General features: G+C 36.7%; 1 protein-coding gene across 2 annotated transcripts in view; it reads right to left on the bottom strand.

The window, feature by feature from the left end:
• Positions 1 to 2,852: 2,852 nt before the first annotated feature.
• Positions 2,853 to 20,906, bottom strand: part of ari-1 (E3 ubiquitin-protein ligase ariadne-1) — a 199,584-nt gene continuing 181,530 nt past the window's right edge. For both annotated transcript variants that reach the window (XM_067137091.2, XM_067137092.2), the window contains exon 10: positions 2,853 to 19,525. In XM_067137091.2, the coding sequence (XP_066993192.1) occupies positions 19,444 to 19,525 (82 nt within the window). In that variant the 3' untranslated portion in view covers positions 2,853 to 19,443. The remainder of the gene's footprint in view (positions 19,526 to 20,906) is intronic.

Raw genomic sequence — 20,906 nt, 5'->3', positions numbered from 1 at the left:
CATTCAACTTATCACTCTTTCCGGCTGAATGGTAAGCAAAGTCGCCTTTGGTTCAGAGGGCACCGAGTTCGATTCCCGGCCGGGTTGGAGATTTTAACCTGAAGTAGTTATTTCTCCTGGATCGGGGACTGGATGTTTGTACTATCCACAAATTCCTCCAGCTCGCACACAATACAATCCTGCACTACAAAATCACGCAGTTCCCATGCACGGAAGATGCCACCCATCCTAGTTGGAGGGTCTGCCTTACGATAGCTGCACTAGGCGAGCCAAACTTGTCTTAATGCACACTGTACGATAAACCCATGAAGTCTACCAATCTATTTCTATATTCCTCATGAGGCAATTCTGCACATATCCAGCTGCATACATATGAATTTACACATTGCTGAACATGATTTATAGGGTTATCATCACTTCCCTGTACTGGATTAATTGCTGAAGACTCTGTACATTCTAAAAGCTTACAATGAAAGAAAATATATCTAACATACAACCTATGAGTGCAACTTTTAGCCAGACTGAATTGCTCGCATCGTCGCCACAAGACCCATCTGTGTCGGTGCGATGTAAAACAATTTGTAAAGAAAAAGTAGCTCGGATCGCAGAGTGCTGGTCTGAGCCCAACTTGCCTGGTTGGATCCTGGCCCAGTTCAGTGGTATTTGAAGGGGGTCAAATACGTCAGCCTCTTGCCGGTAGATTTACTGGCACATTAACAAACTCCTGTGGGACAAAATTCTGGCACCCCAGCATCTCCGAAAACCTTCAAAGTAGTTATTGGGCATAAAATCAATAACATTATTTATCATTGCAACTTACAGGGCATTGTTTACCTTCAATTTATATAAATAATCTAAGATAAGAATATTTTTGAGCAACCGAATGTTAAACTTGGCAATTAATCAATTCTCCTTATGCTGCCGTTTGTTGCGAGACCATGAACCTCCTTGTGTATTTGAAAGCCTTTGTCTCTGAAGGATTGTGCAATACATGACCTGATGGTGTGGTGGCATGTGTTTTTAAGTTTCACCAAAGAGTTAATGTTTCGGTCTCACTGCATTCTCTGGAGTGGGTATCGTGATGGGATCTTCCTGGTACGGCTCCAACAGGCGCCAAGTTGCATTTCATTTTCAGAGCATCCCTCCACTCTGAACTAGACAGATCAACAACAACCACAACAACCAACACTGATCTGAATTTAGGGCACCCAGGTGGCAGATTCCCAGTCTGTTGTTTTCCTAACATTTTCTTAAATGACTGCAAAGAATTTGGTAATTTATTGAACATCTCCCTTGGTAAATTATTCCAATCCCTAACTCTCCTACCTACAAACAAATATTTGCCCCAATTTGTTCTCTTGAATTCCAACTTTATATTCATATTGTGATCTTTCCTACTTTTAAAAACACGAATCAAACGTATTCGTCTACTAATGTCATTCCACACCATCTCTCCACTGACAGCTCAGAACATACCACTTATGAGATAGATGTTGATTCCCATAGGGAACCTGAAATATTTGTACCGAATGAGTAAATTTATAGTACCAATATAGTTGGTCCCAGAACAAATCGAGTTGCTTTTCTTTGGATTTTTTCCAGTTCTCGAATCAAGAAATCCTGGTGAGGGTCCCATACACTGGAACCATACTCTAGTTGGGATCTTACCAGAGACTTATATACCCTCTCCTTTACATCCTTACTCCATCCATCCATTATCTAAAGGCTAAGCCTTGTCGCTGCAGCCACATCCCACGGTCTTCAGCAGTCCTTTTCATTGTGACATAGGAAGCAAAACCCAGCTGAGTGCTTATGTTCCTAACATCCTTACTACAACCCCTAAATACCTCACAATCATGTGCAGAGATTTGTACCCTTTATATACAATCCCATTTATGTGATTACCCAATGAAGATCTTTCCTTATATTAACACCTAGGTACTTACAGTGATCCCCATAAGGAACTTTTCATGCCTTCTTATCCAACAGTTACAGGGAGCAAATTCTTTAAAGGCAAACTTCCTGCCCTTCACTTCTTAGCTGACAACTTTCTGAATTCCTGGTCCCTGAGTAGGGTTCTAATTTTCTTGGTATTGTATGTATCATCCCTGACAATGACAATCATGCTTGTTGTTTAAATGGGCCTAACATGTAGGTCATCAGCCCCACGTACCACTTCTAATGCTGATGTTACCAGTGTCCACATTAAGCTTACTCATGTAGTTACTAATTTCTTCATTCACACTGTACAACACTGAACAACTTCACCAAGAATCAATTAGTTTAAGATAAAAATGCAAATACAAGCATTTTTTGGGCTAAATGAATATGTGAATAAATAATTCACTTGTTGTAAATGTTTTCTTCCTTATTATATTTAAAAAATTGATCCAAATTGTCAGACTTCTTCAGAACACTAAAATAAACTACTATTGTACCCATTATTAAAGAAAGACTGTTTATATTAGGTACTTACAACAGAAATGTGTACCTGTAAGTTGCAAAAATCAGATTCAACCTCTCTTCCCTGGATTAGGGGTTGTAATTTTTTTAATACTCCAAAATTGTACAATCTGGAGCAAATTAAAGATGGTATTTAATCAATAATGTAGTAATGAAACTGACACATGCTGATCCACTGGTGAACGCATGTGAATTATGCAATACAATCTTACTTACCATATAAGTTTAATATCCCTGTCTTACTTCTAATGTGAAGATGGTAATACTGAAATTTTGCCAATTAAAACAACAATTACACCCACAACTACCATCTGTTTAGCATAAAGCTTTTGCACCATACAGGAGTGGGTATATATGGCTGGGACAACAACTCTTAAACAATAAATCACTTAATGAATGACAATTTATAATTAAGTCATTAATATTACAAATGTACATTATCTTTTAAAAACAAGATTTAACAAAAAAGTTAAAACTAGGTGAAGTTGCTAGACAAGTTGAGCTATTTTTATTTTACTTTTCTTTTCAGCATTCCTGTAACACATTAATATCCTTCAGTTGCTCAACAATATTTATTTAGTGCTGACCTGATGAAAATGATATATGGAGCATAAACTGGACAGAGGAACAGGACACATACATTCCAAGCTTGCAGTACAGTTGACACACCAAACTCAAAGACCAGTTGTTTCAAAATTAAAGCTTTCCTAAAACTGGCAATGTTCTTTATCAACAAACCATCCTGATGACAGATACTCCTATTCATTCATTTATGTTTCCTACACTTTGAAAGTGTTTACTAAAATATATAAAATATATATATGTATATCACGGGCACCTGATGATCAGTCAACTTCCAATATTCAGCTAAAAATACCTTAAACTTTGATGCAGTTATGTATTCTGGAATATATGTTATTCCTTTTATTAAAATATTCAGGATACCTGTACAAGATTCAATACAACTAGGGGAAGAAAAAATAAAAGAAAAAATAGTTACATATACAGAAATGCACACGTATGAGGACCAAGACTTTTCACCCTCTTTGTCAACTGCCCTGATTGCAAAAGCAAACACTGAATTTCACCTTTGAAGCACTTGTTTATTTTTAATTCCTGATTTTTAACATAGCTATTGAATTGCTTGATGAACTCCTCACAAGGAAAAGCAATACATTTTATAAGCATATATAAGATTTCTTATACATAAATTTTCATTATCAATTGCTCCATTATTGCTAGGAATATGAATGGTAAAGGAACGTCAGATTATGATTTTAAAAATCAAGTAGGTACCTAGTTTTATTGAAAGACTGGCATTAATATGGAGGATTAAAAATTAGAAAGTGGAACTAAAATAAGAAGTGCCAGGCAATACAAACAGGACACCGGTGGACACAACAACAAATTTAACATAACTAGAAAAGATGGTGTTTAACTAATGCAACCACGTCTCCGCAGAGATGGCTACATTAATTTTTTTGTTTTGCTATCTGCTTTACGTCGCACTGACACAGATAGGTCTTATAGTGACGATGGGATAGGAAAGGCCTAGGAATGGGAAGGAAGCGGCCATGGCCTTAATCAACGTACAGCCCCAACATTTGCCTGGTGTGAAAATGGGAAACCACGGAAAACCATCTTCAGGGCTGCTGACAGTGGAGTTTGAATCCACTACGTCCCAGATTCAAGCTCACAGCTGCATGCCCTTAACCGCACGGCCAACTCGCCCGGTAGAAATGGCTACATAGCAGAATCTATTACAAATTATTAGATTTCTGAGAAGAGTAATAATGGATGGCCCACATCTATAGAATATTGAGGAATACTTATTGGATGGAGGAATTCAGTGATTATTACATCTCTTCAGCCACACCTTTCTATCTGGGACTGGAGAAAAGAAGAAAATGGTTAGCCACAAGATCTATTTGTAAAGAATACATTTGCTACCATATAAATATTTATTACTGCTCATTACTTTTAGTCTCATTTTTGTTGCAGAGCCAAATGGACTGAATATTATAAAGATGTTAAGATGTGCAGTCATAATGGACATGGTTTACTAACAGTTACTGTCTTTGTTGGATGCAACACAAAATACAAATATATCTTACTAGCAAGATACCTGTGCTTCGCTACAGTATTATACTGAAACTTATAATTGAATGCTTAACATTTTATATATAACCCACCAAAATTTGCGATCTGACTGCAAAGTTCCTCCCATTCTTCAATCTTTCTTTCCAGCAATCGATTTCGTACTTCCCGGACTAGCTCCAGGTATTCCGCCCGGTCAGTTGGGTCCCTAAATCTTTGCCATCTTTTCCTATAAGCATTTTTAATATGGATCAAATCCTTGAAGAGATCCGGCGTGGTGCCGTCTTGGATACCTTGGCAGTACTGAACCCGCGGCCGAACTACATTCGTAGTCATTACCCGGCCAGGACCTGTTCCCAGCGCGGTCCGCACATTTTGCCGACGGTCCAGAACATTATTATTATTAGGGTGGGTGATATTAGTTGAATATAGATTATTATTATTATTGTTATTATTATTATTATTACTGATGTTCTGGACCCCCCCAGGAAGATGCAAGACCGCTACATCTGCTGACAATGTGATCAGCACCATTGTAGTGCACAGGCAAGTGTGCGGGATTCCTTCCGTGCATTAATGACCCTATTATAGAGGTGAACAGTTGCATGGTCCATATCATTCCTATCGTTTATTTCAAATGTGTTTAAATTTTTATTTATATGCCAGGAAAATCTACTGTAATCTAACTTTAAGTTCGCCAAAGGAAAAGATGGCTCTTGAAAATGACCCAGGAAAGACAAAAAATTATCAGTTTGTGATCAGAATCAAGTACATTACGAACAGTAAAATCAATTGGTCTCGAACTCCTTTTTCACCCCACCGCTGTTAAGTTGGCCCCCCCACCGCCAAAGACAGAAGGCGTGTTTATGTTAAAAGGAGATTCTAAATACCAATGTTCACGTCTGCTACCTTCAGTTTTGAGATGTAAGTTACCCCATAAAAAGAATTCACTTTTTTCATCCCCCCCTCCCCATTAAGTGCATTTTCTGGAAAAAATACTTGGATTCTTTATTAGTAAAGGATCTTCCAAATACCAATTATCAAGACTGTAACATCTTCAGTTTCTGAGATATGTGTCCTCATAAAAGGAATTCAACTCCTTTTCACCTCTGCCCCCCCCCCCCCCTCCTCCCCCCAAGATGATTTCTCTCAAAAAATGCGTTTTTTGTTTTGTTTTTACAGGAGTTCCAAATACCAATTTTCACGTCTGTAACAAATTTAGTTTTTATTAGATGTAAGCATCCTCATACTATTAATTCAATTAATTTTTCAAATCTTTCACCCTCCCCTTCAATGGATTTTCCAAAATCAAAGGAATACGTGTTTCTTTACTTTTAAAGCAGATTACAAATACCAATTTTCATGTCTGCAACATCTTTCGTTTTTGAGATTATAGTATCTCCATAAGAAAAATTCAAATAATTTTTCAATTCTGCCACCCCCCTCTCTCTAAGTGGATTTCTGAAAAAGCAGATTACAAATACCAATTTTCATGTCTGCAACATCTTTCGTTTTTGAGATTATAGTATCTCCATAAGAAAAATTCAAATAATTTTTCAATTCTGCCACCCCCATCTCTCTAAGTGGATTTCTGAAAACAAAATAATACGCATTACTTTATTTTTAAAGGAGATTCCAAATACCAAATTTCACGTCTGTAACATCTTCAGTTTTTGAGATACCAGTATCCTAATAAAAGAATTCAACCCAATTTTCAGTCATTTTTACCCCCCACCCAAGTGGTTTTTCAAAAAACAAAAAAATACATGTTTCATTATTTTAATAGAGATTAAAAATACCATTTTACACTTCTGTAACATGTTAAGTTTTTGAGATATACTGTAGACATGCTCATTTTAAAATTTCAGCCCCTTTTCAGTTCCCCTTAAGTGAAGTTTCCAAAAATAAATCACCTATGTTTTTTTACTTTTACAGGAGATAACAAATACAAATTTTTACATCCGTAAAATTTTACATTTTCTGATATATACTGTAGATATAGTCTTTCAAAAAATTCACCCCATTTGTCACTCCTGTTTAACCCCCATTAATTGGATTTTCCAAAAAAAATTATTTTTAAAGGAGATTCCAAATACAAATTTTCAGTTCTGTAATATTTTCAGTTTTTGAGATATAAGTATCCTCATTAAAGGCATTCAACCTGTTTTTCACCCCTCCTAGTGGGATTTTCCAAAAACAGAAAATACATGTTTCTTTAATTTTAAAGGAGATTCTAAAGACCAATTTTTACATCTGTAAACTTTTAAAGGTTTGAGATATAGATACACTCATTTTAAAAATTCACTCCCCTTAGTGACAGAATATCCAAAAATCCTTCCTTAGCGAGCCCCTACATTGTAATATAAATGTATCTTCAAAATTTCATTCCTTTATGTCCAGTAGTTTTGGCTCGGCGATGATGAATCAGTCAGTCAGTCAGTCAGTCAGTCAGTCAGTCAGTCAGTCAGTCAGGACATGTTCTTTTATATATTATATAGATATAGAGATTTGTCATTTGTTAGATTCTATTGCTTAAGATACAAGTGAATGTTGGCATAGCAACTAAATTTCCCTTTTAGTTTTCTTCAGTTTGAAAAATATCTGGTGAAAACAGCAAATGGGGAATTCACTGGTGGTAGTCCAGAACCCTAGAAACCCTTGGCTTTTGAATATGAGAAAATGATTTTCAATTATCCCAACCTGGATCCATCTCTGTCTACAAAAACCAAACCAAACCCCATGGCACTACAGCCCTTGAAGGGCCTTGGCCTACCAAGCGACCGCTGCTCAGCCCGAAGGCCTGCAGATTACGAGGTTTCGTGTGGTCAGCATGACGAATCCTCTCGGCCATTATTCTTGGCTTTCTTGAGCGGGGCCGCTATCTCACAGTCAGATAGCTCCTCAATTCTAATCACGTAGGCTGAGTGGACCTCGAACCAGCCCTCAGGTCCAGGTAAAAATTCCTGACCTGGCCGGGAATCGAATCCGGGGCATCCGGGTGAGAGGCAGGCACGCTACCCCTATACAATTTCAATGAAAAACATAGTAATTTTAAACAATTTATTTACTATGGAACCTCAATTGATCGTTCCCAGAGGAGTCTACTTCCACTTCCTAAATTCACTGGGTTAATAGAACTGTTACACATTGTTCTTAGAATTATAATCCCCACATTTTTTACACAACCGTTCATTTTTACAAGTAATATAAAAACATTTGTTCAAAGTGAAGGCATCTGCAATATTTCTGAGACATACACTACCTAGTCTGCACAGTGTTCATTAGTATGCATTCCTGCTGAATTCTTGATAAAATGCTGTCTTTCAACAATAAGTTCAATTTTTCTGTGTCCTTTTCAGTTTTTCCATCAAAGTATGTACAGCTAGGAAGAGATGTAGCATTTTTGACAGGGATGAGGAGGAAACCAAGATTTCAACACACAAATGCAAGCATACCCTGATCATTCAAGTGATTTATGCATTCAGATCTGTAGGGCAGGCCTTAATGTGCATAAAAAGCACAGGTTCCCAAGAAGTCAAATGGAAGCCTACTTCTCAGTTATCTTTGGAATCACGCACATTCACTTCTTGAAGAGGCATTAGTAGAAGTGTGAAATTATAGCATATTTTTTAATATTTATAACAAAAATATTAAAAAGAGCATTTTATAGCATTAAATATTTGAATAGCAATTATTAGCTATAACTGGAGGTGTTAGATTTTGTTAGTGATAAAATGAAAAATCATATTCTGAAGTTAGGATGGTTTTATTTTGACATATTTACACGATTTATGCTGTCCAGGAATGAATTTCAATCGCAACATAATGCAAATTTTGTGAGGACCACAAACACAATCTGCAAAATAAAAACATTTTTATAAATGTTTCCCCACACCACTCTAAACATTCTTGTCCATAGGCCGATATTCAAATTTGTTTGGTGTAATTTCCAGGATGATCAATCGGATAATTTCACGAGGGACAATATATACTACGATATATTGTCCACAGTCTCGTTACACGGCGACTTAGAATACTGGAGTTAGTCTTGGATAGTAGCGTGTGGATAGTGGTGAACAGGTGTTATCACGTGGCATGAATTGTTTGGCCGAGTACCTAAAAAATGTTATGTGATTGTTGTTCAAATTGGGAACTACATTTGCCTCCTGTTATATAGATAATGATGTGGTGGTGGTGGTGGTGGTGGTGATATTTGTTTTAAGAGGAAGTACAACTAGGTAATAATCCTCTCTTAACAAACTAAGTGGAGAAAAAAATAAATATTAACACACATTTATTTAATCATCAAAGGAATTTCAAAATTAATTACAAAATAAAAAATATAACATATTAAGCCATAAAGGTCACTAACGAATCAAAAGGAAACATAAGTTCCCTGAGTAACAGAACACTTGAAATTTACATACCCTAGATTAATACACTCTCACACATAAAGCGAATGACCAGATAAGCAGTAGTCGTGTCATCAGCTAGTATTGGGAGTATAATTCATAGTAGAGAATTCTATGTAACTTAACAAAAAGTGGGCAAATTGTGCATTATCATCAAATTTGTGCAAATCAGTTGGTGACATTTTTGTCGTGGTAGTTCCGAACTTAGCAGTAAGCGAAGATGAGATGCAATGTAATTTAAATAATATGCATGGCATAAAGAAATAAATTTTTGTGGTTACTACTTTATACTGATGCAAGACTACAGTCAAATGTGTATTAACAGTGTTTGTTATAGGCAACACAAAACTGGGTTTAAAAATGCTAAACGTAGCAGTTTCTGCTGCGGACAGTCTTACAGAATGCAAGAACGAAGGATTTATAATTTTTTCTGGCATCCTTACATGAAAATTTGCAATTATTGGTTAGATTATCGCAGGAAAGATGTTTTAAACAAACAATGTAAATTGGAGAAGTATTTAAAACGCCGAGAAAATTCGCGTCTTTTAAGTCAGTGTTCCTGGAGTAGCCACATTGAAAGATATCAAATGCTAGTCGAGTGAAGGACTCAAATACAGTTATTCTTATTGGTTTTTACATCCCGCTAACTACTTTTATGGTTTTTGTAGATGCCAAGGTACCGGAAATTAGTCCCTCAGTTCTTTTACGTGTCAGTAAATCTATTGGTACGAGGCTGACATATTTGAGCACCTTCAAATACCACCGGACCGAGCTGGGATCAAACCTGCCAAGTTGGGGTTGGAAGTCCAGCGCCTCAACTGCCTGAGCCACTCAGCCTGGCTGAAGGATTCAAAAGAAGAGTTTATTTTGGACACTGCTACTGCGTTCGTGAAAGCTAACATATCAGTAGAGAAACTAGGCAATCCTGCTATCTGTACTTTGATCTGTACTTTGCCAAAGTGGTAATTTACCATCAGCAAATCAGATCTGTCAGAAATACATACCCATGATTAGTGAAAGGTGGGAAGAAATTAAGGAAGAGCTAAAAAACAAAGACGTGTTTCTGCTGTGACTAAATAACCAACAAATAGGTGTGTTTTTAACATCCTACTTCGTCTATCAGTACCACCAACTGAAATAAACATCTATCTGGCTGCCTCTGTTCTAGATTCTGTCAATAGCACAAATTGCACTAATGCTATATTAGAAACTTCAAATTCCCACAAAATTAAACAGGAGTGTGTAGTAGCAATTGTTACAGACTCTGCATGTTACATGACAAAATGTGCAACTACTCTTCAAGGACTGATTGAATAAGTAGGTCATGTCTATTGCTGGGCACATAAAGTCAACCCTGTCTACTACATATTTGAAAACAAGCTGGACAAACTGAATGTCTAAAAAGACAAAAAAATGCCTTTTTAAATACGCAAAAAAGACAAAGCAATTATATATCATTTCTGAGAGAGAACAAGATGAAATTCTAGCTTTTCCAATGTTTGTGTGTACAAGATGGAATTCCTGGTTTCAGGTTGCAATGTATATGGCCACACATGTGGAAGATCTGGTAGCAGTTTTCAAAACACAGGACGATTCAAATTCTTACATAAACATCAACTTCAACAACAGGAATGATAAAGTTACACACAGTGTATCTGTTGTTGGTGACTCTCTTATGGACTTGATTAATTTCTTGGAAGGATCTATGTGCCCAACGATTTACGTACTCGCTGGCAAGCCAGATGGCCTTTATGTAAAACTCAAGCTATTAGGCGATGGTGGAGTATTCAACCAGATGATCCTCCAGAACATGGAACAGCTTCCTCAAAAGATGCAGATAATGGTCAAGTCCAAGCTTACGTGTGTTGCCCAGTCAGCTCTAGTAAAATTCAAGACTTTGAGAATATGCAACCGCTGCAATAAAACGTGTGTGGTATCTGTGTTCAAATGCAGATTCTGAAAGGTCGTTTTCAAAATATGGATTCGTAGTAAGTGACAGGAGGCAACGATTGACAGCCGCAAATGCCGAGACACTGCCCATGATCTACTTTCAATGATTTCACTGTAATATTGGGATAAAACGGAGAAAAAGTAAGTTGTATTCATTTAAAATGTGTTTCGAGATGGTACATGGAGGTGAATGTAAAATAAAAATGTGACTTCCTTGTACGTGTTCTCTTATCCTTCCACAGGCATGTTTAATGGTTTACCTGCTATTTTGTTTTCTACTTTATGTTTTATTACTTTTATATGCTTTTAAAAGCATTTATTGAATAAACCTGATTGCTTTCCAAATGTTAACATTTTTTAAACAAAACACTGCCTTTTGAATTTTAAATAAACCTTTAAAAAATATATTTTCTAACACCTCTAGGTATAACCTGTTCTGCTATTGTATTAGGCCTATTTGGGAGGAGTAAATAAAACTGAAATATTAGGCCTTAGGCCTATCTAAATGAACATACTAGGAAAGTCAATAAGTACCTGCAATTTTGCTCCAATTGTCTTTAGGTTGGCTCTATGGTGTTGTGTGCTCACCAGCCGCTAGATGGTACCGTTGTCTACGTCTGTGGTAGGTTTCAGCGCAATCAGATCAGTATAGCTTGAGCTAAATAATAATAATAATAATAATAATAATAATAATAATCGTATGGCCTCAGCTACCGTTTGCAGACATTTCGAATTGACGCCATCTGGCTGTCTGCTCGTCAATTTCGACGTTCCGGTTTACTCTGTCTGCCATCTAGCGGACCTAGAGTAAACCGGATCTCTCTTGGGCGTCTATGGCTGAGATTTAATTAATTTTGTCGGGTAAATACCAAATGTATCACCAGAGATCTTTTACATGCCGACATCGTACGACATGGAGTGTCGAATGGACTTTTTTCCGCCCTTCAAAAATCCGACTACCTCTGCCGGGTTTGAACCCGCTATCTTGGGATCCGGAGGCCGACACTCTACCACGGATCCACAGAGGCATAGCTTGAGGTATAGCTTGAGCTGTTGCAATGTAAAAATGGCTGCGCCACTCTCTGTTTGCACCAAGGAAGAACAGCGTTCCGCAATCAGGTTTTTGTGGTCTGAGGGTGTGCCACGAGCAGAAATTCATAGAAGACTTTCAGCACAATACAGGGACAATGTTTTGCCACAGCAAAGTGTTTACAAGTGGATTGAATAGTTCAAACGGGGTTGCACAAGCGTGAAGGGTGAGGAAAGATCCGAGCGTCCATCTGCAGCCGTAACTGATGCCAATATTGAACAAGTGCGTGATATGATCCTGAATAACAAACGGGTGACTGTTCTATGAATTTCCGCTCCTGGTACACCCTCAGACCACAAAAAATGGATTAAGGAGTGGTATAAACAGTGTGTGGCGTGGCCATCTTTACATTGCAACAGCTCAAGCTGTACTGGTCTGATTGCGCTGAAACTTACCACAGACGTATGTAACGGTACCATCTAGCGGCTGGTGAGCATACAACGCTATAGAGCCAACCTAAAGACAATTAGAGCAAAATTGCAGATACTTATTCACTTGCCCTTGTATATAACCTAATCAATATTACAATGCCCAGTTATATAACTAGATCTGCAACAGTTTCAATGATGATGTAAAAAAAGGACAGACTAAAAACCATAAAGTTGCAAAAAAACCTGTCATTTACAGCCATAAATGCTTGGAGTTTGGTTCACAGACTTGAATTTAAAGGATAACGCTGCAGAAGTTTGAACAGTTTCTTCCTTTGTTGCTTTCCAGTATAACATAAAATGAACATTCACATTTAAATTTGATGACAGCCCACAATTATAGTAATGTAAAAATTAATGATCAAAACATTAAAAATTATTCAAATTACAAACAGTGTGCAACTTCATATTGGTGATCTTCACCCCTCCCAAAAATAACTACAATGCACCATATTCTCTGCAGCACATGAAATTAAAGACCACTACTGCATATGAGCAGTTTACAGTATAATATCAGCTGACTTAATGTCAAGTTTCCAGACATGTTTTGTATATGAAGAATGAAACTAAGTCAAACTTTCTCCAAAAAAGTAAATAAAAAATATCACCCATTCTTCAAAATGGCTCGCCGATTTCCTTAAAAATACAGTTTATCACCATAATATCCACTTATAGCATTAATTTGTAATATTGGAACTAGCCTTAAAGGGTTGCAATTATGACCAGACATGAAGAAAAATGAAAAAAGGGTGCAAAAATTTGGTTTTCTTATTTTCATTGCATTTGTCATACTTGCAATATTTTCTTGCCTCTAGACATTAGGAATCTTTCTATCAATGTCAGTAATGGTAGCAAGTGGAGAGTGCCAAAGTGCCAAGTCATATCGTGACGTTATGATAAATCATTGATGAAGTAACTTCTGTCAGTTCAAGAATATGTAAGACATTAAACTACTTCATTACATAACTTTTTATTTATTTATAAATACAAAAATACTGCATATACAGTATATACACTTTAGAATCCATGACTCCTCATCGTAACTGCCTTAAACCTCTTTAGAAATTCTGAAATTTTTGCTCAATGTACTTGGCTTGCTGAACAGATTTTAGGGCTAATTTTTTCTACAGTTCTTTAGAAAGCATTGTTCTGAACTGTGTTTCAGTCATTGTAAATGTACTAACAATAGGCTCACAGTCATATTTACAATGTGGAAATATGATAAAGTAAGAAGCACTGCATAAGAGATTCTGTCATAATTAAGGCCACCACCAGCTTATTGCATCTGCCTTGCCAATGCCCACCAAACATCAATTCTCTCCAGCTATTAAAAGGACATGGACAAATGTAGGATCTTTAAACAATACAAGAATATTACATCTGCTCTCAGAATTGGACAATAGGTTTCTGAACAGGAGAGTGGGAGGAAGGACGAAAAATCAGGGGTCCCCTGCTTAAATTGGGGAATTGGCATGTATGGTGTAGTGTTCAAAATTGAAGCCAATAAGAATTATATCAGTAATCATCTATGGCTGGGCAGAGAGCGACATTACCTGCAGTCTTATAAACTGTATAAAAAACAAAGCCCTCCCTGTATGTAATTTACTTTCCAGAAGCTTTATACCAGTTGGCTAACCTAGAAGCAAAGAAGGTTCATTTTAACGTAGTTACTGAAAAATACTGATTGAAAACTCAATTTTCATACCCTGTTAAATCAGCAATCGTATAAATTGATAAACATCTGCATCAATGGAAGATAAAAAAAAAAAAAAAAAAAAAAAAAAAACAGTTTTGTACGACGACTGCTTAATACATGTTGTAAGAGGGTGCTTCAAAAGTGCACATGTGACATTGGCAGAAACAACTAATAATTAAGAGAAGTCGTACAATCAGGTTGCAAGAGCCACAGTGGCTGATTTCATACTAAGATGGTGTTCAAACAATGGACAAGTGATGGAACCCACACAAGAGATTGGATGGTCTCAACACACTACCACCGGAGGGCCTGTGGTAACTTCACAAGGGCACCTTATCTCTACCAGAAGCATCTCTGAATGCTTAGCGCACAGAAATCTGTGGTCTTGACAACATTTGCATTTTCGGCTATTAATCCCTCATTAATGTCATTTTCATTTGCAATGGTCTCAGCAGAGACTGAAGTGCAATTCTAAAGACTAGCAAAGTACTGCCTTTAGCAATGAATCACGCTCTTCTTTGGGAGTAGATGACCACTGTGCCAAACTTTGGAGGACTGCACACAAGCACTGAAATCCCTGCCTCAGTTACAGCAACATTTGACCCCTGCTACTTCACTGGCAGTTTTTCACTATGTGTCACATACATTTCACCTGGCATGTGTTTCCTCTCAAACTTAGTTTCTCAAGTTTTTAGCTCCCCTCTGAACTATTCGTGATGGTGACTCAACAGAGACAGACTGTCATTTTGAATTTTTAACAGTGTTTTTGTCCTGTTTTTCAATTATAACACACTGCAAGTTTTAGACTAAGATGTCTACAACCTCGCCATAATCACTTACTGTTTGTTTCCATCTTGTCTCATTTGTTTTCATTCTTTTCTTCATTAGACTCGAATACATTTTTTAGCATCAATTATGTAACTGAAGATATCTTGAACGAGTTGATTTTTACTCCATCTAATGATGGAAATGTGTATATTTTGAATTGTTTTTTTAAAATTTCTGTCATATCTCTCTTGTTTTTCATTCTTTCCTGTTTTTAGCACACAATTTTTAGCATCTATTATGTAAATAACTTTAACTTTTTTTTTTCACTGAAGATGGCTCAAACGAGTTGAAACATGTTTGACTATTAATACTCTATCTAATGATGGAATGCCTTTGCTGGCGAGATGTAGTGTTTACAGTGCACTATGTCTTCTGGTGTGGGCTATATCAAATTTGTTACTTTCATTGACCTGTCTCAGTCTCATCCTTGGCTTTGACAATATGAAAGTGACTGAGGTATGAGTGATGTTAGTAATATTATGCAGCCAGTCCCTGTTATGAATGGTGTGAAAATATCGCTCATAGGGTCGGTTGATGCATGCATTTCAGTGGGCTTGGCAGACTGATATGTAATAGCAACGGCTGGCTCGGTGAGGAAAGCAACGGGAAACTACCTCACTCCTCATTTCCCTAGTACGCCTCTTCAGTGACGCCTAGGCTATTTATGACAGCTGTTGGCAGAGCTGCAGAGGATCAAACCAGCCTTCGGGCTGATTACCCAACATACATACATACATACATACATACATACATACATACATACATAATGATAGAGATGTTTATGTATCTGTAGCCCCCATGAGCAACATTTTCAACAAGAGCCCAGGAGCAATATTCTAGCAAATAACACTCATTCACACGCTTCTGTTTTCCAGAGTTTTTATATCATGATGCAACACTTTCCGTTTCAGGCTACCTGATTTATTGCCCAATGAAAAACTGTGGGACAAAATAGGATAGCAGTTTCCTCCACAATATGCAACAACTGTGGGGAAAATCTGCTTCACGATAACAGAAAAAGTCTTGATACCATTCCTGCCTGTATTAACATGCATCCAAGCATAAGATAGGTAAACAAGAAACCACAGAAGACCTCATTCTACACTGCAGGTTGGCAGAACAATGTCCATGCAATTAAATTGTAACCATTTCATCTGTACAATCACTCTAATTAAATCTTTTTTTAAACCCAACAGTTTCTTCCTAATGTAAAATGTACGTCAAAGTGCATAAAATCAATGAGAATTTTGTCATTAAGTCTTTTCTTTTTCTGAAGTCAATTTTTCTATTCCAGTAAATCCATATATTAAAAACAGATGCTGCCTCCTACGTTTGTGGTTATGAGAAAATACAATTTGCAGTTTTAAGAAATATCTGGGAGGTTGGACATTCTTAGAAGCCTAAAGCACCATTTATATAAGGACCAGCCCTGCAGATCTGAAATGACAGCAGAAATGTCAATATGGATTACACATACGGCAATTGTGACAACGGGACAATGAAATATGATGACAGAACAGTCCACCTCATTCATTACTTTGTGGAGGGAGAATCAAGAAAAATAAATAATAAAAATATCATTCCCAGCAAAAAAAAAAAAGTAATAAACTTATTCCTGTATTGCCAATAATCATACCACATTCATCAGTTCCTTTCAATATTTTTACTAAAAAGGATGAATGAGGTCCCAAACAGTGAGCAGATTATTTAGATACCTAGGACACTTGATTAATGACCTTAAGGGAGAAAGTCATTTGACAAAAGCTCTATGACATTTGTAGTTTAACTCAGGATAAGGTAAGCTGTTTGGAAATCTCTTTCCTGTGATGCCAGTCTCTTCCCTTGAGAGTTCTCCATTGTCATCTTACTCAACAAAATCTCAACATTCTACTTCAAAACATCAAAACATCCTATGTAAAATACAAGGACAAATATTCCATATCACAAATGTGCATTCTTTCAGACACTCTTCAAAAGTATTCTAAATGTTAATGTAAGGTATCTAGTAATGAATTTAACATACACCCCATGACAATCAAATAAATAGACCACTGTATTTGCAGGCAAAACACTTGTTCTATATGTGTCCTACTTAATATCATTATTATTATTCTTATGAACCTAACAAAACTAATAGCCGATTCAAACTCCATTAAACACAATCCCCGAATGGCTTGTCATAAGTTGCATGTAATAAATTTTATTCCTGCCTCGAACATTACTTCCCTCAGTAAGTTTGGGAATAGGATTAACTCGGCCTTTTGGAAATAACTGAGGAACCATCTACAGCAGAAAGTAACAAAAACTGACAGTAACAGCAGCAGAATTTGTCAAAACTGTTTCAAGTGAACAGTTATTTGCAAGTAGGTCTAGGCTCAACACAGGACTGTTGTAAAATGGATTTGATTTTCTTACACTTCAAGATATGCAGTTGGGGATAATGATTAAGACAGTATTATCAAATAATTTCTCTAGTTCAGTCTTTCTAAAGTATGTTTCATTCAATCACATGTCTTCTATGGACAGATAGGAGTACAGTGTAACGAAACAAACTACTGCCTGACTACTCAGTAATACTTCAGTTAAGAAAGCAAATATATCAGTAACATTAAAAGTCAACATTTAGTTGGTCAAAATAAATCTAGAAGGAAAATCAGCTCTGAGCCAAAACAAGACATGTAAAATATACACATGGCTAATACAGCTCTCAGCTGTTTTACTTTATCAAATACAAAATTATCTACATATAATTATTCTATAATTTCTGGTCCAGGATATTAGACAAAGGCTTGCAAAAGTATGTGTTCCATAACTCTGAAAGATTTCAACTGTACTTGCAAAGAATCTTCATACAATAGAAGTAATATTAGTTACAATTTAGAATGAAACAAAATAACAGCAAAGTACAGTACATGTAAAAACAGTACCCTTGTCACCAAAGCAACATAAATCTGTTTAACTGTTGCAGGCCTTCTGTACACATTATATACTTCACCAGTAAATGGTTTTGAAAGTTGTGTCCAAAATTCCACACACACTCTAAGGGTCAAATTTAATTACTTGTTTGAAAACTTCAGCAAAACAGTACCTATCTTAGGTAAATTACAAAAATGTACAGTTGACTGAGCACTATAACAAACCACAAATTTCACTGAACATTGCCTTCAAATAGCAATCAGAGCAGGTGACACCAAAATTAACTTTCACTTCTAATTTCAGTGTTTATACGACTGAATACTGTACAGGTTTGTATGAAAAGAACTACGATCTTATAGTACAATTAACATCTGAAGTATTCCAAAAACAGTGCCCAAATTTCTAAATAAATAAAAATATTGACACTATTCATATGAAATATAACAAAAAGAATGAGGATCAAAACAATGATTTTAATCCACTTGCGTGAAAAAGTACCTCAAATTATACTCAAAAATACTTTCTTTAGAGAAGGTGCAGATTGGAAAACATACCATCTTTTGTTTTTCTAAAATAAATTATTATTTCACACAACACATCATCACAGTCACATTCTAAGTAGGGTTTAATCATACTGCTCAGCTACTTTGCTCTAGAGGTGTACAACACAGTACTTGCTGGCAGCATAGGCAAGCATACATACTCATTTTCCATTACCAATAATTTTAAAAGTAAGCTAAGCTTGTGGAGGGAAACACATCATAATGTTCTGTGTACTACTCTCATGTGTTACACATCATTGTACCAAGTTAGGCAGCAGTCCAGGAAGACACAGAATTCACAGTGGACCATAAATAGTAGTTGCAGTGTATAGTACAATGATGTATCCTAGTAACAGTAAAAAATATTGGCAAGTTCTTATACTGGAATTATTATTTATGAATATTAGCACAGTCCTACACCTAAACTGCCCGTTTGAAACATTACAGCTCTGAAATAGTCTGCAGTAGTTTTTACTGGATTCAAAAGCTGCAGCTCAGAAGCATGGGCATTATTTGGGCCCAAATACACTTTTCTTGACAAGGCTAATTACGGTATTTAATACTTTTGATCACACGGAAACAAACCTTAAAAAGTATTAGTGGTGCCAACGAAGCAAGAGAATTAACAAGAAACTCAATATTTGTGTACATTTTAATATCCTCTAGAAAAACAAATGTCTGAGTAATTGAATAATATTTTCAGAATCAGACATCCACGAGGATCATGTTACAATGCTGTATTGAAGTCTTTGTGAGCTATGAAGGTGTTAAATTACATCTCTTTCCTTTTACAAACTTTTAGGAAATATCTATATACTGTACATGGAATTTTTTTCATATTCTCCCCTCTGTCAGTAGAGAGGCTCACCAGTCTTGTTGGAACCAACTCATGTGAAACCCTGGTATTGAAGAGCTCGCATGGATCTGCTCACCACAATTCGGACGCACGCAAGCAGTTGAACTCTCTACCATGGCTAAATAAAATGTTCGGCATTCATTTATCGACACTGAAAGTTAGTCCTTATTCTGTATACTCCCACCACTCTTTTTCGTACCCTTCGTGGACGTGTTCCAATAAAACTTTTCTTCGACTATCGCAGTACCTGAAACAAGAGCCATTCAATCAATAGTATTAAGTTATATGGTGCTTAAGTTAACAAAATGAAAATGTAATAGAAAAGAACATCTGGCATGAAATATCTGAAAGCTTGAGGATGGGCCAGGTTAGGTCAGTTAGCTTATGTTAAGTTGTGAAGGATTAATAATGTTACTAATTTGAAGAATTATTTATTCTATCATACCTGTTTTAGGAACAATATGCATTCCCTTCATCAATGAATAAGTAATTTTCAATCATTAAAGGTGTATTGACAAGGTGGACCCAACATGAACTATTTTAAATAGTTTCTTTAATAGATTTAGAGAAGTCAATACAGGATCAAATAAAATACCTATATGGTTAAGTTCATCAACAGCAAGTTGTAAAATATTCCGTTATACATAATAGTCTTACCATAAATACTGTCCCAAACGTTTAAGTAAATTGACACAAAATGGTTAGAGATATTTTAATATCCTAATAACAAGTGTTACATAGATGCGTTATGAACCATAACCACAAATGATTATTCAAAATGGCCACCATTTGCACGCACACAGGCCTCAAGTCTTTGTGGCCACTCCTCAATGGCATTACGCAACACATCAACTGGAAATTCTGCAACTGCCTTCCGAAGAGACTGCTTTAAGCTTTCAATATTGGAATGTCTTTTCTTGCAAGCCATCTCCTGAAACTTGGACCACAATTTGTAGTCCAAAGGGTTTAAATCTGGACTTGCAGATGGCCAATCTGAAGTGGAAATGAAATCAGGAACATTTGCCTCCAACCACTGCTGGGTTGCCCGTGCCTTGTGCCCTGGGGCTGAGTCCTGCTGGAAGTTCCAGTTCCGTCCATGGAAGAGATTGTTGTTGAGATTCTTGACCAGTCCCTTAAGCACTGTCTCCTGGTATACTATAGCTGAAATTTTGACTCCCTTTTCACAGAAATGGAGCTCCATTGTGCCCTCGAAGCTCACACCCCACCACACCATAACTGATAAGGGATGATGACCCCTCTGGATCTTTGGAACCTTTTCACCAGCTTCTCTAGAGGAATGGGCATATACCCTCTCGTTTGGGCGTTGAAAGTCTCCTGAACACTGAAAATATTTTCATCCGTAAACAGGATTCGAAGTGTAATGCTTAAGTAAGCGTTTTGATTTTAGGAGCCTCTGGCGCTTCAGTTCATTTGTCAGGAGATGTCCTTTGCGTCGTTTGTAAGCATGGAGTCCCAGGTCAATGCTTAACGTGCGAGACATAGACATTTTTGATATCTGTAGCTCACGAGCCATCACTGACCGTCTCTTTACCGGATTTCGTCGCACACGAGCCGCCACTGCTTTGATGAGTTCTGGCGTTTTTACTGTGCGTGGCCTTCCTTGCCGT

The sequence above is a fragment of the Anabrus simplex genome, chromosome 1 (assembly GCF_040414725.1).
Source record: "Anabrus simplex isolate iqAnaSimp1 chromosome 1, ASM4041472v1, whole genome shotgun sequence".
Lineage (NCBI taxonomy): Eukaryota > Metazoa > Arthropoda > Insecta > Orthoptera > Tettigoniidae > Anabrus > Anabrus simplex.
The sequence above is the reverse complement of the archived record's forward strand: the minus strand, read 5'-3'. Positions and strand labels throughout refer to the sequence as shown.